At 46.1% G+C, this 22,713-nt stretch overlaps 1 protein-coding gene across 1 annotated transcript; it reads left to right on the top strand.

Annotated features, from left to right (window-relative positions):
- Positions 1 to 7,048: 7,048 nt before the first annotated feature.
- On the top strand, positions 7,049 to 17,211 carry REN (renin). Its single transcript, XM_035122280.3, has 9 exons — positions 7,049 to 7,182; positions 10,888 to 11,044; positions 12,355 to 12,478; positions 13,081 to 13,199; positions 13,919 to 14,115; positions 14,697 to 14,819; positions 15,699 to 15,843; positions 16,443 to 16,541; positions 17,050 to 17,211. The coding sequence occupies exons 1-9, from the start codon at positions 7,049 to 7,051 to the stop codon at positions 17,209 to 17,211; spliced, it is 1,260 nt and encodes a 419-aa protein (XP_034978171.3).
- The last annotated feature ends 5,502 nt before the right edge of the window (positions 17,212 to 22,713 follow it).

Genomic DNA, 22,713 nt, shown 5'->3' with positions numbered 1-22,713 from the left:
GACTCTTACTTGTCTTTTCTCTGAGCTCAAACTCCCAAATGCTAAAAACTCTTCCTCACAGGGCCAGCACAGGCATCACCCCTGCAGGCGCCCCACCTGCCCTGCTGCCTCCATCAGTGACTGAGAAGTGGCACCAACACTGGCACCCATTTTGGGCGAGATCTCACCCCAAATTGGTGCAATCTTGCCCCAAATCAGTGCTGATGGCAGCACTGTTTCTCTGCCAGTGGTGGATGTGGCAGATTGTGTGATGCAGGTGGTGGGAGGTAAAGTACAACAGCTCTACAATACCCGGTGACGCAACCAAAGGAGCTTTGGCCAAGGAACTCTAGGGCTGGAGGCATATTGTCTACATTCCCGTGATGTATAGACTTAATTTCCTTGTCTTCATTCCCATGATGTATAGAAACAGCAACAGTGGCGGAAATTAGTTGTAAGGGACACACACAACCCCTAACAGCAGTTGTTGGGTAAAGGTTTGCGTAGTTGGCAAAAACAACAACACAAGTCTCAATTTAGATTAGACCTCAGATTTTGCCATTAGAATGTTCTGAACTCCCTTAAAACTCAGATGTGACGTGCCCTGCTCAAACCTATAATTCATTCCCAGAACCCAAGAAGCACAAATAAGGCTTTTCCAGAAGCAGATGATAACTAAAGACTGTTACTGCCCACTATTCTGGGTGACTATTTCTGAGTCTTTCTCTTGCGCGTCTTGTTTGTCCTCCTCTTTCTTAGGAGTGTGAGCCCCCGGCCCCATTGCAAAGTATCATTTCCTTGCTCATTAATTAGCTGGTGAAGGCTACTGTGTTTGCCTAGCTGCACAAACAATGCACAAAACCCTTTGGATTCTTTCAATTTCACTTTAGATCTCAGCTGCTAATTTCTACAGAGAGGTTGGGCCACTAAAGGAGGTAATTGAAAAATTCTTTGCACTGACTTGGGCAGCTGAGAGACCCACAACTGCTTCTCTGTATGCCATGATGGCAAGGACAAACTGCTCCAAGATTAGGGGAGGAAAACCAGGGTCTCATCCAGACTCCCTTTTGTGCCATGTTTCTAGGCACAGCTTCTGTGCATTACAGCTCTGCATCCAAGCAATTTCCCCCTCCCCGTCAGCGCTTTCCGCATGCAAACCTGCTCTTTATTGCTGAATCAGAGCAAACAGCAGTTCATGGAATACCAAAGACCCTCCAAGTGCCCCTATTTTCCAGGGACAGTCCTGGATTTACAGAAGCTGCAGAAAGTCCTGTCCAAGCAGTTCCATCAGCACGTAAATCACTTCAGAATAAGCACAGCAAACATCCACAACAACAGTAATGGGGTGGAGAAAACACAATCATGGGGTGGAGAAAGTGGACGAGGGAAAGTTTTTCTCCTTCCATTCCTCATAAATCTAGAATTCAGGGTCATCCAATGAAACTGATGAGAAGAGGATTCGGGATAGACAAAAGCAAGTGCTCTCTTTTCCTTTTACACAGGGCATAAACCATCGATGGAACTTGCCTCTGTACTATGTGGTGATGATGGCTACTATCTTAAATGGCATTAACAGGGGATTAGAAACATTCCTGGAAGATCAATCTGTCAACAGCTACTAGTCATAGCTATATGCAGTCTCCCAGTGGGCTCAACAAAAGGAGAGTGATTACCTTTGTATCCTGCTTGTGAGCTTCCAATGTACATCTGGATGGCCACTATGGGAAACAGGATGCTGAACTAGAAGAGCCATTGGTCAGATCCATTGATTTTATGTTCTGAGCCCAAACAACTCCTGCAACATTGGGCATTTGTTTGCACGAAGAACAGCTACCAAAAGCCCATCAAACGTTCATTGGATCTTTTGGATCTTTTATTGATTTAATTTATATATAAGATTTCCTACTCGCCCTTCACCAAGGATTAATTTCATTTCTTAGGCTGAACTGCTGCATTTCAAATTCTGTTCCTAGGTTCTCACCAGCTCTGATCTGTCTCCTCCTGTTACTTTGATCTACTCAAGAGAACCCTGTCTCCTCCTTTAGTGCTTCTTTCAGTTAGCACTAAGTCGATTAGAAATATTAGAGGTGGGAAACGGGAGATCAGAGGAATACAAAGAGAATCTCAAGAATGAAAACTTATCTAGGAAGACCACATACTTAAGTTAGCAGTCTCTGGCATGGGTCTCAATGAGACTGCAAGGATGATGTTGGAGAGAACTTTCCTGTACAGGTAAAGGAGCCTATCCCCTTAGGAATATGAAATACGGGCAGGTACAAGAGTAATGTGCCTGTGGCAGCCCAGGGCTTTCAACTGAAGTGCCCAATGAGAGGTTAACATCAGAATTAACAGGACACAACAGCAGAACAATGAAAAGAGCTCTCAGACCCAGGAGAAATAATTGGCACATAATATGATACAACAAAAAAGTTGTTGGGATTTGAATAGATGCTATACTCTCATAAAAGTGTGGATGAGCCCTGAGTATCTAACTCAATCATTTCCCTGTCTGGCACAGTTTGATACATGTCGGGCATATGCAGTAAACTGACAGATGAATGCAAAGAAATAAAATGCAAAGATGAATGCAAAGAAATAAAATGAGAGGCAGGATCAGTGTCCATGTGATGTTTCCACGGGAGTGAACCACATTATGACTTTATGTGATTGAACTGTGGTCAAGACTGGGGATTTTGTCTGTGTGTGCTTGTGTATGCTGATGCAATAGTAGTGGATTTATACTGGACTGGACTGCTCGTGTACCATTTTTTTAATTAGTTGTGCAATGCTTCCCCAGTTTCACTGCATTATTGCCATCTGGAGGGGCACTCTTGTGCAAACGTGCAACAGAAGCAGCACTAACACTCATCCAAGCATTTGTGGCATGAAAAGTTTCAGGATTTCGGCAGGAAGCTATGGGACATGCACCAATTGGAAATGAAGCAGTATAGTACGTATGCCTGCCCCAAAACCTTAGTATGTGCAAATGGTATTGAAAGTGGGGACCCTGATATCGTCATGAGCAGAAATCATAATGAACATACTGTACAATTAAAAGGGACAATTGTAGCAGAACTGTGAATATCAGTCCTAACAACTCTTAATTTAAAACAACTCCTGTATCCTGAAGTTATGTGAAAAAACTGCCGATGGGATTATGCTCTGAATGTAAACATTCAGACCTGGAAGTGCATTTATTTCTGCCATCTCCTCTCCTGCATCTTTCTCATATCTCTGTCCCGGCCAGAAACCAAATGCAAACAGGGGTTGGTGATTTTTTGACCCTCTGACCGGAAGGGTTTGCCTACGGGCTTGCAGGCTGGGCAGTGTGACGCAGTTGCTGGAGCCTTAAAGGGTGGGAGTCTCCCAGTCCCTGCGTGGGAAAAGGCCTCTGGTTCCTGCAAAGAAGAAGGCTCAACAATGACCTTGTGGAGCCTGGCTTACCAAGAATGGGCAATCCGTAAAGGAAAAGGGAAAGGGATTAAAAGCAAGGCAAAAGGCAGCCTATAGGTACCACTACAGTGGGAAGGTAAAGGTATTTCTGTGTGCTGCTCTGGTTCGCCAGAAGTGGCTTTGTCATGCTGGCCACATGACCTGGAAGCTGTACGCCGGCTCCCTCAGCCAATAACGCAAGATGAGGGGTTCTTAGCATCAACACCCCAAGAGGGTCTTCCTAGAATTTTAAAGTTGGAAGGGACCCTGAGGGTCATCTAGTCCAACCCCCTGTAATGCAGGGATCTCAACTAGATCATACATGGCAGATAGCCATCTGACCACTGCTTAGAAACCTCCAAAGAAGGAGAGTCCACCGCCTCTCTTCAGAGTCCGTTCCGCTGCTAAACAGCTTCTACTGCCAGTAAGTTATTCCTGTGGTTTGGTCAGAATCTCCTTTCTTCTAACTTGAATCCATTGACACAGCATCAATGGAAGCTGCACCAGTTGTGCGGGGTCGGGAGATGTTGGGGGACCAGTGCAGCCTGGTGACTACTAAATGAGTAAACGACTTCCTTTTAGGCTTTACTTCAGTCCTGCTTCTTCTCAGTCAGTATCAGTATGCGCTAATGCTGTGGTTCCCACACACCCCACAGGGACCCAGGTGGCGCTGTGGGTTAAACCACAGAGTCTAGGGCTTGCTGATCAGAAGGTCGGCGGTTTGAATCCCTGCAACGGGGTGAGCTCCCGTTGCTCGGTCCCAGCTCCTGCCCACCTAGCAGTCCGAAAGCACATCAAAGTGCAAGCAGATAAATAGGGACCACTCCGGCAGGAAGGTAAACGGCGTTTCCGTGTGCTGCTCTGGTTTGCCAGAAGCAGCTTTGAGATGCTGGCCACAAGACCCGGAAGCTGTCTGCGGACAAACCCCGGCTCCTTCGGCCTATAGAGCAAGATGAGCGCCGCAACCCCAGAGTCGTCCACGACTGGACCTGATGGTCAGGGGCCCCTTTACCTTTTTATCAGTATGCGCTAATGCTATGGTTCCCACACACCCCACAGAGGGGCAATTTGATTTTTAAGGGGGGCAATTCAAGAATGAGTTATTAACAGTTAATGGCCTTTTAGGCTTCCTCCACGTGAACAGGAGTTCACTTTTTGAATAATAAGAATTATATGTCCCGGGGGGGGGGGGCATCAGGATTTTAGAGATGCTTAGGTGGGGCATGGCCAAAAAAAAGGTTGGGAACCACTGAGCTAATGTGTGCTAATTGGCTCCAACTCAGTCGCATGTAAAACCTGTGCTTAGAATGGCTTTTTTGCCATGGACAATAACCCTGACTTTTTCTTTATCCCTTCAGGCAGCAGTCTCACCAGATGATTGCCTTTTGCACAGTGCTGCGGTACATTTGTCAAACTCCAAGAGGGGGAGAGTTTCGCTCCCCTTACCCGCACACTTCCATGGCTCTTTAAAGTGGCCCTCCAAAAAGGCGTCTTTTGCATTCCCATCTGGAGATGCTGGGGATCCACTCGGCTGCATGCAAAGCGTGTGCATTCCCAGTATGCACTCTTCCCATATGTTCTGTTTGGCCCCAATATGCCAGCTGCACCACAAGTTAATTCAAATGTATATTTTTTTTGCCAAGATGGGTTTTACATTTGCAGCACAGGCAGATTATTCAAGCTGGCGTAAGCTGTGTGCTTGTGAAAATCCGTCAAACGCTTCCCATGCCTCTCTCCATCATATAAAAAGTCTCACCCAAAGGTTACCGAGGCCATCACAACAGAAGTAACTTGGCTGACACTTGGAGGAGCTCGCTATTATGCTGCCATACTTGGCCTCCCCCTCCCACCAAATCTCAAGTGCCTGTAATATTATTTCATTGAAAGCCCTTGTTGTCAGCCCCTTTGTGGCCTTTAACCTGTTTGGGGAGAGGGGGGATGAGCTTGGGAAAATCTCTGCTCACAAGCATGATGCCTGACACAGTGTGTGGGAAAAAAAGAGTTTATTTATTTATCCTGGTAACTGCCCACAGAGGCAGAAGGTTGCCTTGACCAAAAAGAGGGCAATTCGTTATCTGTTTTTCAAAAGGCAGTGTAAAGCGGCAAGCAAAACTGGGAACAAGTCCCTCTGAATTCCATAGGAATTATTTCTGAGTAGACATGGTTAGGATTGTACTATATTTGATAGGGTCTGGGTGCATGACCAGTTCCTTTTAGTTTACAAACTGTGATGCCACAATTTGGGCAACAAACGTTGTTTTCCTTCCTTAGCAAGGGCCCATGTTTCCCCTAAAAGACCATAGGCAGTGGGCCTGGCATTTGCCATGTGGTATGCCCTTGTGAAGTTGGTTTGTTAATTTATATCCCACCTTTCCTCCTACCAGCGCTCCCCCCACCTCCTCATAACAGCCCTGTGAGGTAGGTTAGGCTGAGAGGCTGCCACTGGTCCAAGGTCACCCTGTGAGTTTCATGGCCAAGTGGGGATTTGAACTCTGGTCTCCCTGGTCCTTGCCCCACACTTTCATCACTGCACCACACTGAGTCTCACCCCTTGATCCCATTGCACTTCTCCCGTTGCAAACAACAGTCATGTTGGTGGTGGTTGATACTAATACAAAGCAAATGGGAGTGAATGGTCATCACACACACCCCAAAAAAACATGGTCTGATCTGGCTCCCCCACTGCCATGCCAGCTACAGAGAGAGAGAGAGAGAGAGAGAGAGAGAGAGAGAGAGAGAGAGAGAGAGAGAGCGCTACCTCTAATTCTGACGTACCTCTAAGTCTGAGACACCATATACTTTGGCCCAGCCATTTCTGGGGAGCTACTGTACCTTACAGCTCCATCCCACCCAGAAAGCTGCTTCTGCCCACTCCGTAGCATTTGCCACCTGAAGCGACTGCCTCACTCTGCCTAATGATAGGGCCATCACTGCTGCAAAGCACTTCTAAGAATTCTTTGAGGCAGAAATGTTGGGCCAGGCCCATATTTATTTATTTCACTTATATCCCACCAACCATAGGACTCAAGGTAGCATACACAGGGCAGTGATCTGACTCAGACATTCTCAACTTTAGCAAGGGGCAAAGTGGCTTCATCAGCTACCTCTGTATCATCTAGTAAGAGGGGATAGGATGAGATCTATACAATTATCTAGCTTCCCCCCTGCTTAATACAGCTCAGAATACTCCGCACCACCACTCAAAAAATAGATAAATAGATACTCCATATTCTGAGAAATAGTCCAGGCCTGTTAATTTCAATTTTCACTACTGCTTTAGTAATGGCAAGTGTTCACTGGAGTCTACCTGCCAAGGATCAGGAACATAAATATTTTCTAAGAAATTGTATTAAATAAAAAGAGCAAGACTGACCTACTTAGGGGTATGTTTAAATTTGTTCCACAATACGCCTAAGCAGGATCTTGATTTCCTCATTGAGCTACGTACACTGAGCTAATCATAGTAGAGTGAGCCTTCATACGCACGCCTTCGTGAGCCAAGCTGCCCTTTGCCAGGAAGTGAGGTCAGGCTTAGCATCCCAAAGGCATCCCCCCCATCCCCTGATCAGCAAAATTTATTACCCTTCCCTACCAATCAGAACTGAGCAGAAACCCAAGTTTTTCTATAAAAAGCCCAATGGACATGGCTTCTCTTTGTATACAACACCAGAGTGGAGGTTCTGCTATCCAAAGCAGCAGTAGGATGCCGTGGTCCCGGGTCTTTGCAGTGGTTGGCTGCTTCTTGTGCTTTTCCAGTGATGCCTTCCAAAGGTAATGTACCATCTCTTTTCAAGTCAAGGCTTAGTCTTGGGAGAACTGCCTCCTTCCCAGAGCACGATGAATGTGTAGGCTAAGTACCTGATGCAGCAGGGTCAAGGACAAATCAGAATTCCCTGATGAGGCGTATGTAGCTACAGTGGTACCTCAGGTTAAGAACTTAATTCGTTCCGGAGGTCCGTTCTTAACCTGAAACCGTTCTGAACCTAAAGGACCACTTTAGCTAATGGGGGCTGCCACTGACGCCGCGCCACCACCATGCGATTTCTGTTCTCATCCTGAAGCAAAGTTCTTAACCTGAGGTACTATTTCTGGGTTAGCGGAGTCTGTAACCTGACTCAGGTTACAGACAGGATCACACTTCAGAATGACCTTAACAGATTAGACAACTGGGCCAAAGCAAACAAGATGAATTTTAACAAGGAGAAATGTAAAGTACTACACTTGGGCAAAAAAAATGAAAGGCACAAATACAGGATGGGAGACACCTGGCTTGAGAGCAGTACATGTGAAAAGGATCTAGGAGTCTTGGTAGACCACAAACTTGACATGAGTCAGCAGTGTGATGGAGCAGCTAAAAAAACCAATGCAATTCTGGGCTGCATCAATAGGAGTATAGCATCTAGATCAAGGGAAGTAATAGTACCACTGTATTCTGCTCTGGTCAGACCTCACCTGGAGTACTGTGTCCAGTTCTGGGCACCACAGTTCAAGAAGGATACTGACAAGCTGGAACGTGTCCAGAAGAGGGCAACCAAAATGGTCAAAGGCCTGGAAACGATGCCTTATGAGGAACGGCTTAGGGAGCTGGGTATGTTTAGCCTGGAGAAGAGAAGGTTAAGGGGTGATATGATAACCATGTTCAAATATATAAAAGGATGTCATATAGAGGAGGGAGAAAGGTTGTTTTCTGCTGCTCCAGAGAAGCGGACACGGAGCAACGGATTCAAACTACAAGAAAGAAAATTCCACCTAAACATTAGAAAGAACTTCCTGACAGTAAGAGCTGTTTGGCAGTGGAATTTGCTGCCAAGGAGTGTGGTGGAGTCTCCTTCTTTGGAGGTCTTTAAGCAGAGGCTTGACAGCCATCTGTCAGGAATGCTTTGATGGTGTTTCCTGCTTGGCAGGGGGTTGGACTGGATGGCCCTTGTGGTCTCTTCCAACTCTATGATTCTATGATTCTATGAAGCGTCTGTAACCCGAGGTACCGCTGTACTGTGCTGTCCCAGAAGGATCAAAGAGGACTGATGTTAGCATTCACATGTTTTTTCTCCAGCCCATTTTGTATTATATGTGACTGGTGGCAGTTGTACCATACGTAGGAGAGAATAGACCACCATGGTGTACTTCAAATTGGGGGAAGGTAGACTTGAAGAAGTTGAAGGCATGGGTGAAGATGTAATAGGAAGCGAGTCAAAAGGCAGAGTTGAGGAGCAAGAGGATGGCTAAAGCCTGTTAAGACTGTGTAAACACTATAAAGTACATTTGAAGTACATTTGAAGCCCCTTCTTTCCCTCAAAGAATTCTGGGCACTTGTTAAGGGTTGCTGGGAATTGTAACTCTTTGAGATGTAAACTCCTTTAACTCATTTAATTCCAATACTATGGAAACACCCTTTGGTTTGATGAGTGGGTTATATGTAAAAGGAATAAAAAAAAAAGTGGACACAGAAATAGTAAGATCTGGTAACAAACTGTCTGGTGGAAAGGTTGGTGAAAACAAAGACTAGACTGTGATGAGGGGACAGATTGTATGGTGATGTTTTTACCAGAGAAGATCAAGAAAGAAGAAGAGGGTGGAGAGAGTACATCTTTGGACATACAAATTGGCATAAATCAGGGGTGGCCAACTTCCAAGAGACTGTGATCTACTCAGAGTTAAAAACTGGCAGTGATCTACCCCCTTTTGGGGGGTTCAGGTTGAGGTTGTTGAGCTTTTTTTTAGGAAGGAAAGCCATCCATGTTTTGGAGGGTTCGGGTTAAAGTTGAGCATTTTTAGGAAGGAAAGCCCTGTTTTGGGGATTCAGGGCAGATGCAGAGCTTTTTTAGGGGAGCCAAAGTTGCTGAGCTGCTTTGGGGAGAGCCAGTGATCTACCACAGATGTCCAGTGATCTACCAGTAGATCGCGATTTCTACCTGTTGGACATGCCTGGCATGAATCACCTCAGCAGAGAAGTGAACAGCTGAATTTGGGAGACAAGCCTGCAATAAGCACATCCTTTCCTTTAAGCTGCTACTTAAAATTCAGTGCTGCATATTGAGAGATGTCTCAGTTCCACTGAGAAATAAAGGCAGGTCTCCAGAAAATTGTGATTAGGTAGGCTTTGTTGCCTAATGTGGACTAAATTTAAACAAGCGTCAGCAAAGCTGTTCTGGAGGGGTGGGAGGTAGAGGAAGACAGGGTGTTTTTTTTTCTACTTTTGAGATTTAGACTGTGACCTTTCAAATGCAAAGCATGTTCTCTACCCCTGAGCTATGCCATTTCCCCCCTAAACAATGAAAGGGTCTCATAAGACTGCTCCCCCCCCATTTCTGGAAAGGTGCTAATAATGACATATCCTAGGACCCTGCATGCCATTCCTCCCTGAAACATACTTCCATGCTTCTACATAACAATATACTTTCCCAATAGCTATGCTACAGCAGCAATGCGGAAATTTTTAAATCTGCCAAGTCTGGTTAGCAGTAGACAGTATTGGGTTTGTGAGAGAGGGTGCCGCAAAACAGGTATGGGAGTCACTGTGGTATAAAAGGAAGGAGTGGTTGGTCCTCAGGAATAGAAAAACAAATTGTAGACTAGAGCAACAAATCCAGGTAGTGATGTGTAGGCGGGTGGCAATAAAGAATTATGCTTATATAACAAACACGAAGCATCCTTCCTTTTATATTGGAAAAAATAATAATTTTTAAAACATCCAAAATGTAAGGACCACAAATTTATGCAGGTCTGAAGCTGTGGACAACAATATGCAAGACTGAAGAACATGCTTCAAAAACTGCTAAATGACTTTTAAATAAAATAGTGCGATTCTATTCTCTCTCTCTTTTTAAAGATAGCTTAAAACTAGAGAAAAACTGCTTGCTGACAGTCCATTGCAAGCATTTACTGCCATCTAGAGCAAGTGAGAGGTATCTTCCAAGCCAAGGCAGCCGTCATCTGTGAATCAAGGCTGCTTCCCCCTTGTAGCAAAGTCTGAAAGTGGCCTCAAACATAGCTGCCAAGTTCTCCCCTTTTTTAAGGGATATTCCCTTATGCTGAATAGGCTTCCTCGCGAGAAAAGGGAAAACTTGGCAGCTATGGCCTCAAACAATCTGTATTTCCTCACCAGCATGACTTTAGTTCTTGCAGCAGTTTATTCAGCTCATTGTGGGGTGGAAGTGGGAGAGGCATTAGACGAGCCCTGCTGGGTCCTTCTACTCCATAGCTGTCAACTTTCGGATTTGAAAATAAGGGATCAGCAGCAGCCTCACCTGTCCCGGGGACAGTCTACGGTATATCTAACAATCCAGGATAGCAGCGGGAAACGGCGATGGAATAAGGGAATTTCCAGCAAAAAAAAGAGGGAAGGCTGGCAGCTGTGGCTTGGAATAAGGGAGTTTCCTGCAAAAAAGGGGAGGGTTGACAGCTATGTTCTAATCCAGCACTGCATTCTCACAGTGGCCACCCAAGTTTCATCATTCCTTTCTTAACACCTTTCAGGATTCCGCTCAAGAAAATGCCCTCAATCAGGGAGACCCTGCAGAAGATGGGGATGGAAGTGTCTGATGGCTCCCCTTCCTTGGAGCACAGTCTATACCATCTTGGCGAAGCGCTTCATAATGTGACAGCACCTACCACCCTCACAAACTACAGAGATGTGAGTGTTTGATGATTCCCCTTTGAGCAAGCGAGTCCATGGGCGTAGGCAGGGGGGCAGGAGGGGGCAATTGCCCCCCTAGAAGCAGGGCCGCTGGCCAGCCTGCCCAGCTGCCCGCCCGGTGCCGTCTCCCTTCTCCCTGGCTGGCTGTGGGGCGGGTGGAGGGAAAGCCCCAGAGCCGCGCAAAGCGTTTGGCTGGCTTTCCCTCCGCCCGCCCCACAGCCAGCAAGGGAGAAGGGAGACGTCCCTTCTAGCCGGCTGGCTGTGGGGCGGGCGGAGGGAAAGCCAGGCAATCGCTTTGCGCGGCTCTGGGGCTTTCCCTCCACCTGCCCCGGCGATTGCAGAGGGGGAGGAGGGGATCGGAGCAGCCCGATTTCGGGCTGATCCTGGCTCCCCCTTGCCCCTGCCGATCGCGGAGGGGGAGAAGGGAGTCGGAGCAGCCCGATTTCGGGCTGATCCTGGCGCCCCCTCGCCCCTGCCGATCGCGGAGGGGGAGGAGGTAGTCGGAGCAGCCCTATTTCGGGCTGATCCTGGCGCCCCCTCGCCCCTGCCGTTCGAGGATTTCGGGCTGCTCCGACTCCCTCCTCCCCCTCCGCGATCGCCGGGGCGGGAGGAGGGAAAGCTGGCAAGGGAGAAGGGAGCTTTCCTTGCCCCGCTGTGGCCCCTCCCCCTCCCCTTGCCCCCCCTGATTTTCATCCTGGCTACGCCCCTGATCGAGTCAGCAGATCAGGGGAGCCCAAGCATCTTTGTAGAGATATTTATGGAACGTGCTGTGATGGAGGGCCCTTCCACCTGTCCTTTTTAACCATGATGATTTGTGCTCATGGTGGCAACAGGGTGGTTTTGCACAATCCTGCATTCCTCACTGTGTACACCTGCAAAGGTGGTTCTTTTGGAGGGGGGGGTGGACACACTCCTTCATCTCCCATCAGTGCAGGTCCTGTAACTTCCTGCAAAAGTGCTGTGATTTTTATAGTACAAATCTTCCAGGATTGTTTGTGTGTTGCACTTTTGTCGCGCTGTAGAACAACACTGCTTACAGATTTGTTATAAGATACTGAGCAGCTTTTAAATGGTATAAATAAATAAAATAAGAGTGTTCCCCTCCAGATGGCTATACGTAATAGCATTTGGGACACATGACAAAACAACTAATAAAGCAGAATAATGTGTAGTCGGTGCAGCATCAGTCTACCACTCATGCATTATTATAGCATCAATGATATGTTGCCAAATGCAGTCTGGATGGGCACTAAGATTTAGGAATCAGCAGCACCCACTATTTATTTCTATTGCAACAATTCTTTCAGACGCAGTATTTTGGTGAAATCAGCATTGGCACGCCAGCCCAGATCTTCAAAGTCATTTTTGACACAGGGTCGGCCAACCTTTGGGTGCCATCCCACCAGTGCTCCCCACTGTACAGCGCCTGTGGTAAGTGATCGGGAGTGCCATGCGTACTCAGGGAAACACATGCCAACAATATAGTATGGAAATGCCTGGATTCATGCTTTTTCATGACGATCAACTTCTAATCATCCCTGATATACTATAGGCTGCCATGTTGATTCCGATTCCCTTTTTACTGTTGTTTGTAAATATAACAATAATGAGTTAGTAGGAATCTTCGCACATATGTATTAAACATATTATACAAACCCAACTCTTTATTTCTATTTCTTTTTCTATTCTTTTTGTGAGTGTGATCGAGTGTATGCAAGATGATGTATGTAAATTGTATAATTTTCTAATATTTTTTTAAAAAATTATTTAAAAAGAAAAACTGCCCTTAATTTGCAATGTAGCTGGTTAAAATTGACTCTAACCAATCGATCAACTGAAGTCTTGCAGTACAGTCCTATGCATTTTCACCCGGAAGCATCATTGAATTCAGTGTGGAATTCTCTTAGATAAGTGGGTATGGGATTGCAGCCTTCATTGGAATGCATAGTAATTAAAGCATTTGTTCTTTGTGGAGTATGATCTGTTTCTGGTGCACCAATTAATATAACCTAAGTGTATTTCTTTCCTACTAGCTTCCCACGCCCGCTACGACTCCTCCAAATCAAGTACATACAGGCCAAATGGGACTCAATTTGCAATCCAATATGGGAAAGGACATGTCAAGGGTTTCCTTAGCCAGGACATTGTGACAGTAAGTACCACAAGGGGATAGAAGGCTCCTTTCTTTCCGCTGGTATGCCTTCTTGCTTCTGAAGGAGGCGAACTGGTGCAAAGCTTTCCTCTCCCCTGGCAGACACAAGGCCATTCACAGGCCTGGATTCTTCTATACCGAATCACTGCTTGAAGGCTATGACCTCTTGTACGCAATCAAGGTGAATCCCCATAGTCTGGACCAGCCTTCCCCAAGTTGATGCCCTCCAGATGTTGTGGGCTACAACTCCCATCAGCCCCAGCCAGCAAGGACAACAGTCAGGAATGATGGGGATTGTAGTCTGAAACATCTGGCAGGGGGCACCAGATTGGGAAAGGCTAGACCGGACTGCCTTATGTCACTTCAACCACTAGCTCAGGGATAGAGGACCTGCAGCTGACCTGCCAGGTGTTGTTGGACTGTCATGCCCTGACCAGGAGCCTTGCTGGCTGGAGCAGATGGGATGGGAAGCAGAGTTCAACAATATATTGAAATATTTGGCATTCAGCACTGTCACACTAACCAAGTTATATGAATGATGAGAAATTCCAGGGGCACAGTTCGTTATTGTTTGGAAGGAAGTCACAGGAGGCGGTGAAGTTTTGCAAAAAATTATCTTTATTTACAAATATGCAGGTTGAACATTGAGAAAGAAAAATCCGTGCCTGCTTTGCACCTTAGCAAAGGTAACCTTTCTTTTCCTTGTTTCTTCTGTCCAGGTTGCTGGCATTCCCATTTTCCAGGTGTTTGCAGAAGCCACAGCGCTCACTAACAAACCTTTCAACTATGCCCAGTTTGATGGAGTGCTTGGTATGGGGTATCCCAGTCAAGCCATTGATGGTGTTACCCCAGTGTTTGATAAGATCATGTCTGAACGGATTCTGACCTCAGAAGTGTTCTCTGTCTACTACAGCAGGTGAGGGTTGTTTGGAAAAGCCTGCATGCCAGATAACTGGGAGCATAGGTGGTCATCTAGACAAATCCTTCATAAGGAGCCAAAAACTCATTATCTAGTTGAAGCATGTTTTTCCATCCACTTGGGGAAGTGTGTACATTGGTGGTAGAGTACAAGCTGCCTTCCAGGTTCAATTCCTGGCACCTCCATGCTGAATCAGGGGCATAAGAAGGCCTTATCTCTTTGCCTTCTGGCAGAGGGTGTGGTCTGAGGAGTCCTGAGGGCTAGACAGAGAGGCTACTGGGCATGAGGTGCCCCACCCTTGATGTACACACACTGGAGTTACCCTTCTTTGCCTGGAAAGCTCAGTTTCCATTCACGAGGAGTTCGGCATTGGCCCATCACTGCACCACTTTGAGTATCACTCCCCCCGCCACATTCTCATGCACAAGAACACTCTCCTCACATTACTAACTATGCATGTTTTTTCACTCCCGTCATCAAGAATCTAACCAACAGAACCTGAGGTGTATCATGCCAAGTGTGTCAGGTACAAGAGCAGGCAGGAAGGAGAAAGTGACTGCTTGTGATTTTTGTCCTAGGAATTCTGCGCTGAACACTGGGGGAGAAATCATCCTGGGAGGCAGTGACCCATCTTACTACACGGGGGACTTCCACTATCACAGCATCAGCCGGGAAGGCTATTGGCACATTGATCTTAAAGGGTGAGGGATGCTGCTTTTTACGGCTCCAAGTAATTCACAAACCTTTCTAAGCTACATCGCCATGTGACAATGCAATAAACACTCCATTTATCAAACTTGGGTTCCTTTTTTAAAAAAAACAACAACAACAACCTTTATCGAGCTTTAGAATTGTACAAAACGTTGTTGTTGTCGTTTAGTCGTGTCCAACTCTTCGTGACCCCATGGACCATAGCACGCCAGGCACTCCTGTCTTCCACTGCCTCCCGCAGTTTGGTCAAACTCATGTTCGTAGCTTCGAGAACACTGTCCAACCATCTCGTCCTCTGTCGTCCCCTTCTCCTTGTGCCCTCCATCTTTCCCAACATCAGGGTCTTTTCCAGGGAGTCTTCTATCTCCCCAAAATATCATTTCAAAATGATAACAAGGACTTTAAAAGCATCAAGGAAGATAAGGCAAAGGGTATGTGGAGGTGTTTTATCACACCATTTTATACTTTCCTTAAATCAATATATGATGCAGTTGCAAAATCTACATTGCCTGGAATGTATAATTTTATTTATTTGTCTTTTTATGTATTCAGTGCTACATTAACACATCCATGGCCAAAATATCACAAAAAATAGTCAAATAAACTTTCACAGGTGTGCTTGGTCTCTAGGGCTGGGGAACCCATTGCCCTCTAGGTGTTGCTGGACTACAACTCCCATCATCTCTCACCTTTGTCCATGCTGGCTGATGCGTGTTGGTAGTCCAACAACATCTGCAGCGCCATATATAACTCCATATATTAGCACATACATCCTACAGGTTACTTATCTTCTCTAGGTGCAAGGGCGAGGGTGGGTGGGGCATAAGGGTTTGTCTGAAACATGAAAGGCTGTTTTGCTTTCTCCACAGGGTTTCTGTCGGGGGCGAGCTGCTGTTCTGTCATGAAGGCTGCACGGCATCTATAGATACTGGGACTTCCTATATCACGGGCCCAGCTAGTTCAGTGTCTATTCTGATGAAAGCCATAGGAGCTACTTTCTTTGAAGAGAAAGATGTAAGCAAACTGAAAGCTCTCCTCCAAAAGCTTATCCTCTCTTGCAGTGGCTAGGCAAAGAAATGACAGGTCAAAAAAGTCATGAGGAAAAACAGCAGTGGAACCCAAAGCCTGGTTGCTTTTTCATGCATATAAATACTCTCTTGGTGCCCTTGAATGCTTTTTTTTTTGGTTAAAAAGTGAAGTGCTGGGTCTCATATCTTAGCAAAAGTGCCATGCGTGCCAGCACAAAATGGCTGCCATAGGTAGCAAAAGAAGACATGACAGTACTCCATGCCTGAGACTCCCATCACAGTAAAAACACTTGATTACAGGTGCAATTGTCAAGTCTGAAACTAGGAACCTTAGCACTGCCCCTTCTCCTTGTAAGTAATTTGCTGGTCTTCTCAAAAGGTGAAGAGTACTGTACAGACAGTGTGGATTTGGAGGTTGCTTTTGCTTACATGAAACCTAGATTGAAATCTAGGCATGAGGGAGATACTTTCACGGACATTAGATGGGCTTGGTCTTCAACTCTTGCCTGAAGTTCTTTGCCCCACAGTCTTGAGTACAGGACCTAAAAGTTTCATGTTCCTATTAACTCCTTTCTCCTCTCACAGTATATCATCGAATGCAAGAAAATTCATTTGCTGCCTGATATCTCCTTCCATTTTGGACAGAGAGCCTACATACTCAGTGGGTCCGCCTACGTCCTCCAGGTAAGATGCTGGGCAAGATTTGCAATAAACAGGAAAGGTGGAGGGCAGCTAGGAAATAGAGGAGTTGGGATAGAAAAAATTCCAGGGGAATTTTTTTGAGGTCTGAACACTAATAGGCACAGTGGAAGACAGGAGTGCCTGGTGTGCTCTGGTCCATGGGGTCACGAAGAGTCAGACATGACTAAACAACAACAAGAAGAAGAACAAGAAGAAGTTGTCTTTGATTGAAATCAGACTTCACCAACCTGGTGCCCTCTAAATGTTTTGGACTATAGCTCCCATCAACTGCAGCCAGGGTGATCTAAGGCAGGCTTCCTCAACCTCGGCCCTCCAGATGTTTTGAAACTACAATTCCCATCATCCCTGACCACTGGTCCTGCTAGCTAGGGGTCATGGGAGTTTTAGGCCAAAAACATCCGGAGGTCCGAGGTTGAGGAAGCCTGATCTAAGGCAATAAAACTGTCTCACTGACTCACTTCCCTGCTTGGTTGTGCCATTCTCTCTGCAGCATTCTGAATATGGCCAAGAGTTCTGCACTGTGGCGTTCTCAGGTTTTGATATTCCTCCTCCACTGGGCCCTCTCTGGATTCTGGGTGCTAGTTTCATCGGAGAGTACTACACCGAATTTGACCGGCAGAACAACCGAATTGGCTTTGCCACATCCCTCTGACACGGAAGAGTCCTGTTTCAGAGATTACTAACTTTTGAGAAGAAACTGCATAAACTGTGAAAGAGAACAGCTTAATAATATATGGTTTTCAACAGCAAAAAGAGCTTGTGTCAGCCCTTCAATTATTCTGCTGCATTGCTAAAAGCTATAAAACAGTAACATCCAGAATCACATAATCCCTGGATTTCAATGTCCTCTTCCTATATTGTCCACTGGAATCAGATAGCTGTTCTGCTTCCTATCTTAAAACTAGGATAGCTGAAATCTTTCCACCTTAAATAATAACCTGTAGACTTCCCTTTCCTGCTTAGAGGCAGCGACTGGGAAGTGTCCATCTTCTGCGGTTACTTATTTCCCTTCACTTTTGTGGTTACTGACATCCATGCAAAAAGCCATCCTTGTTGCGAGAGGGACATTTCATACTTGGCAAAGTCCTACTTGTTTTCAAGTGAAATGTGATCAGGCTAGATATGGAAATGATAGCCAATGAACAAAGGTGAGAAAAAAACACAGTGTAAGAGAAAAAGAAGGTCCCATGCAACACACCTGAACAATCCTGAAGCAGAGTTCATCTGGCAGTTTCTCTCAAAGAATCTTGGCAATTACAGTCTTGTGGAGCTCCTGACACTGTATCTTCCACTGAATGGGAAACATGACAGGATAGAACTGCCCTAGTTTAAGTAGTATAGTACAAAACCCTTAAATGACACTCCCATTCCGATGTGGTAATTCTTTGCATTAACATTGCGTGTCTGTAAGTGATTGCATGAGGCAAATTGAAGAACAGAATCTTCCATTTCATTTCACTCACTTGGTATATCTATATCCTGCCTTTCTTCTGTCATGGAATTCAAGTTGACATATATGGCATTTCCAGGCATTTTCTACCCAGACACTTGCTAGACTCTCTACACCAGGGGTTGTCCACCTGGTCCCTACTGCCCACTAGTGGGTGTTTCAGGATTCTAGGTGGGCAGTAGGGGGTTCTACAGCACAAGCTGAATCCTCCTTCCATCGAGCACTGGTGGGCGGTAAGGATATATGTTCAAATATATGAAAGGATGTCATATAGAGGAGGGAGAAAGGTTGTTTTCTGCTGCTCCAGGGAAGCGGACACGGAGCAATGGATTCAAACTACAAGAAAGAAGATTCCACCTAAACATTAGGAAGAACTTCCTCACAGTAAGAGCTGTTCGGCAGTGGAATTTGCTACCAAGGAGTGTGGTGGAGTCTCCTTCTTTGGAGGTCTTTAAAGCAGAGGCTTGACAGCCATATGTCAAGAATGCTTTGATGGTGTTTCCTGCTTGGCAGGGGCTTGGACTGGATGGCCCTTGTGGTCTCTTTCAACTCTATGATTCTATGGAAATTTTACCATCAAGAAAGATGCATTAGTGGGCAGTAGGTATAAAAAGGTTGACTACCCCTGCTCTACACTGACCTAACCTGCTTAACATCAGCCCTCAGACCATTCCGTGGGTTAGAAATCAAGCTAACATTCTAATTTTGTCCATGGCCTAACCGCTAAAGGCATCGACTTAGGATGTAATCAACTTCTTGAAGTCAATAGCAAGTGCATTAAAATGATGCATAGGGTAGAGAAAGTGGATATAGACAGGCACAGTCCATCCACTTTTGGCACCTGAGGTGAAACAGGAATTGCTATCTCCTGTCTCACCGCCCACCACGATCCCACCCAACTACTGCCGCTTCTGCACCCCACCCCTGCCACCACTGGAACACCCTGGCTCTCATGGAACTTGACGGTAGCCAGGACATTCCACAAAGCATTGCCACTCGACTTCTCCTCTCAGGCGCAGGGAAGCTGGGCAACAACGTGGGATGCAGGAGCACCCTAGCTCTCGCTAAACCCAGCAGGAGTCAGGGTGTTTTGCATGCCATTGCTGCTCATCTGCTCCACCCCAGGGGCGAGGAAGACAAGTGCCAATGCCATGTGACAGAATGTCCCCCTCTCACCAGTGAGAGGGAAGTATTCTGGCAGCAACGGCAACAGTTGGGCAAGCAGACCACCCCCTCTTGAGCTTTCACCACCTGAAGTGAGTGGGCCAGTTCTGGATATACAGAGGTTTTTTTCCCCCTCTCTACAATACTAGAATTCAGGGCCATCCAATGACACTGAACGAAGAGGAGTCAGGACATTCAGACAACAGAGAGTACTTCTTCACACAGCAGATAGTTGAACTATGGAATTTACTTCCAGAAGAGGCAGTGGTGGTCACCAACTTGTATGGCTTTAAAAGATTAGACAAATTCATGGAGGATAAGCCTATCAATGGCTAAGATGGCCATGTTCAACCTTCATAGTCAGAGGCAGCATGGGCATCTGCTTGCCACTGTGAAAACATGTTGACCTTTGGCTTGATCCAGTAGGCTCTGACATTCCCAGAGCCACTCCCCTCTGATCCTAGGTTTGAAATATTACTATCACACCTTGCAGCCATTACAGCCTTATCCTCCACAAATTCATCAAATTCTTTTCCAAAGTTGTCTAAGTTGGAAGCCACTGACACATGGCAGTGAATTTCACAACAAAATAGAACTCAACACATTTCCAGTAACCCCAATGAAGAAGATCTGACACAGTAATCTATGTAGTTTGTGGGATTTCCCCAGTTTACAGAGGGCTATAAACAGGGTTCTAATCACCACCTCAATCCAGACACCTACCTTGAGGGGTGATCCCAACCAACAAGTGGTGCAGCTCTTCCTAGCTAGCCTTCACCAACCAAGATGGAAGATGGACATGTGTCCAAACCATACTGGACACCTTTCACAACTCTGGGCAATGTAAGATTTAATTTGTATCCAGAATTAAATCACCAATAAGTACTTCTGCCATTGGGACTCTTCAGCTAATGCATCTGAATGACCCTTAGTTCAGCCTATTAACACCTCTGCCAATAAGTGGCAGGACAATTTCCTGCCTACCCATTTTGTACAGGACAGAAATAGGGCTTTGGATGACAGCCACTAATGACTGCAACCAGGAGGTATTAGCACTTCAGATTATAACCAACAAGAAGGACAATTATAGCCATTCTGATTAAAATAATTAGAGTCATTCTATTTCATGAGAAAATGAAAATCACTCTGTGTTGCTTCCTAGATGTTTGGGAAAGAAGTTTGGTTAGAAATTGGCACATTACAATTTGAAAAATAAACCAATCAAATGTAAATGATGATCTCCTATCAAAATACTTCAAATATTTTGTGCACCAAAGTTTTTTGGTGGGCTATAATATGTTAAAGCCCAGATCTCACAAAGAGCAGATGTTCACTTACAACAGTTACCAAGGCTGCTGTCTTAGCCCTACCGATCTCGGAATGACTTCCGAGTAGACATGGTTAGGATTGTGTTTTAAGTGCTATAAGGCGATTACAGAAGTTACAGTGCTCCCCTGCTCACAGTCCCACAATTTAATAAACACAATACAAAAGTGGAAAGGAATGAGGAGGGTAGAGGTGAGCATGCAAATTCAGGTACCAGTTCTTGAAAGTTACACAATCTCCACAGTGTCATCTGATCCAGACAGTCAGCAGCACAACCAAGAAATCCTTAGTCCTCTGGGCTATAGTTTAAGCTAGTTCCTTTCTGTTCTGCAGCTCTGGAACATGTAAATATCAATGCTTCAAGCTCTCTCACTCTCCAATTTCTGGGAGACCATTATCCTAACACAGGCTTCCTCAACCTAGGCCCTCCAGATGTTTTGAGACTACAATTCCCATCATCCCTGACCACTGGTCCTGCTAGCTAGGGATCATGGGAGTTGTAGGCAAAAAACATCTGGAGGGCCGAGGTTGAGGAAGCCTGTCCTAACACTTTGTTCTACCCTAGCCCAATCCCATGTCATTTACCTCTTGAGTTTGCTTGTTCCATTTAGGCCCCCATTACATCTTGCAAGATCTCTGGCACCTGCACCTCTCTTCATATGACAGCTACAGACAACTGCACTCCTCCATCACTGGAATTAGTCGAAGGAGCTCTTGGTTCAGGCCAGGCCTTATCTGTGTAGCCTGTATTCATGTAGAGCCCTATTGCATTTGCATGCCAACTAACAATTTGTTTTCTATTAAGTACAAGCTGCTGGTTCTCTTGCTGATTTCTCAATCTCCTGAGTGAAAAAGGTAACAGCCTCATGGTGTGTTGTGACTCCAGGTGCTTTTTTTAAAAAAAGGGGGGGAAAGAAAACATGCTTCAGTGTGTGTTTGCATTTCACTTATGATCAGGAACACCCTTGCTGAGTTAAGCATGGACCTCTCCTTCGGAATTAGCATGGACTGAAGCAGCCAGTGCATTGGTGGGGTTTGAGAATGGTGGTTGCTGCGACTCTTGTTGCAGATAGAGCCTCGCTGAGTATCAGGCAGAATCTCAACAGAGCACCTTTCCAATCACTGCATCTCCAGGTCAAGAAAATCTTTATCGCTTATAGTTTTGCCTGTCATGCACCTGCCTTTAAAGGCACATAGCCACAGTCAGGAACAAAACTGGAAACCTTAATAATTGTTTGAAGAAACTAACAGCTGAGCTATGGATCATTCAGTTGCTTCTAGCTGAAGAAACTGAGTTATATTCAAGCGAAATTATTATCTAACATCACCATTACTTTTATGTTCCATAAGGTTAGACTGAGACTGACTGGCCCATGTGAGTTTCAGAGCTGAGTGGCACTTTGAAACTGGGTCTCACCAGTCCTCTCTCAAATCCAGGGATGGGGAACCTCTAGCCCTCCAGATGTTGCTGGATCACAACTCCCATTGTTCCTGACCACTGGCTATGCTGGCTGCAGTTGATAGGAGCTGGAGTCCAACAACATCTAAAGGGCCACTGTTTACCCATCCCTGCTCTAACCACTACACCACACATAATTGGGACAATTCTTTACAGGGCCGGCATCCCCACTCACCAAAACACGCTGCCTTCAACTGGTGTGTGAATAAGTAAACATTAGACAGGTATAACACCCCCCTCTCCATAATAGGGGGAAGCTGCTCCTGATGAATTCTTGCCTGCCATGCCCCTCTTTAGCTGCCAGATCTCTAAATATGTTTACCTGAACCTGAAAGTTCAGTGGATCTTACTTCCAAGTAAACATGCTTTGAAAATTGCAGCCTGAAAGGCCCAGAGCCTCTGCCAGGGTGGACCCTTTTCTCCCAGGGGACTTAATCACAGCAGCCTCCCCAAAGAGCCTTCCAGCACGAGACTCTTCCATGGGGAGCGGCGCGTTTACTTGATAGAGTCTCCAACGCTGGCTGCCTGCTCGCTGCTGTCAACAGAACCATGGAGCCCCACCTGGCACCTTACCTGGCGGGATGCTGATGCTGATTGCAGCAGCAGCATCCACAGCATCCTTGGAGGAGGCGCGCTCCTGCTCCCTTGCCCTGGCCGCTGCATCTCTCCCCGGCTCGAGCTGGCGAACGACGCCCTCCTCCTTGTGACATCACAATCCGGGCCGCGCCGGCTGTTCCACTCCGACCCCGGGGCGG

This window comes from Zootoca vivipara, chromosome 7 (assembly GCF_965207765.1).
Source record: "Zootoca vivipara chromosome 7, rZooViv2.hap1.1, whole genome shotgun sequence".
NCBI lineage: Eukaryota > Metazoa > Chordata > Lepidosauria > Squamata > Lacertidae > Zootoca > Zootoca vivipara.
Note: the sequence above shows the minus strand (reverse complement) of the source record. Positions and strands in the feature narration are given on the sequence as shown.

What these genes read in the sequence shown, in the direction of transcription:
- REN (XM_035122280.3), top strand. Translation starts at nt 7,049, where the DNA reads ATGGACATGGCTTCTCTTTGTATACAACACCAGAGTGGAGGTTCTGCT. An exon ending in CCCTCACAAACTACAGAGAT is followed by an intron (nt 11,045 to 12,354) that starts GTGAGTGTTTGA and finishes CAATTCTTTCAG; the next exon opens with ACGCAGTATTTTGGTGAAAT. An exon ending in GGTCCGCCTACGTCCTCCAG is followed by an intron (nt 16,542 to 17,049) that starts GTAAGATGCTGG and finishes TTCTCTCTGCAG; the next exon opens with CATTCTGAATATGGCCAAGA.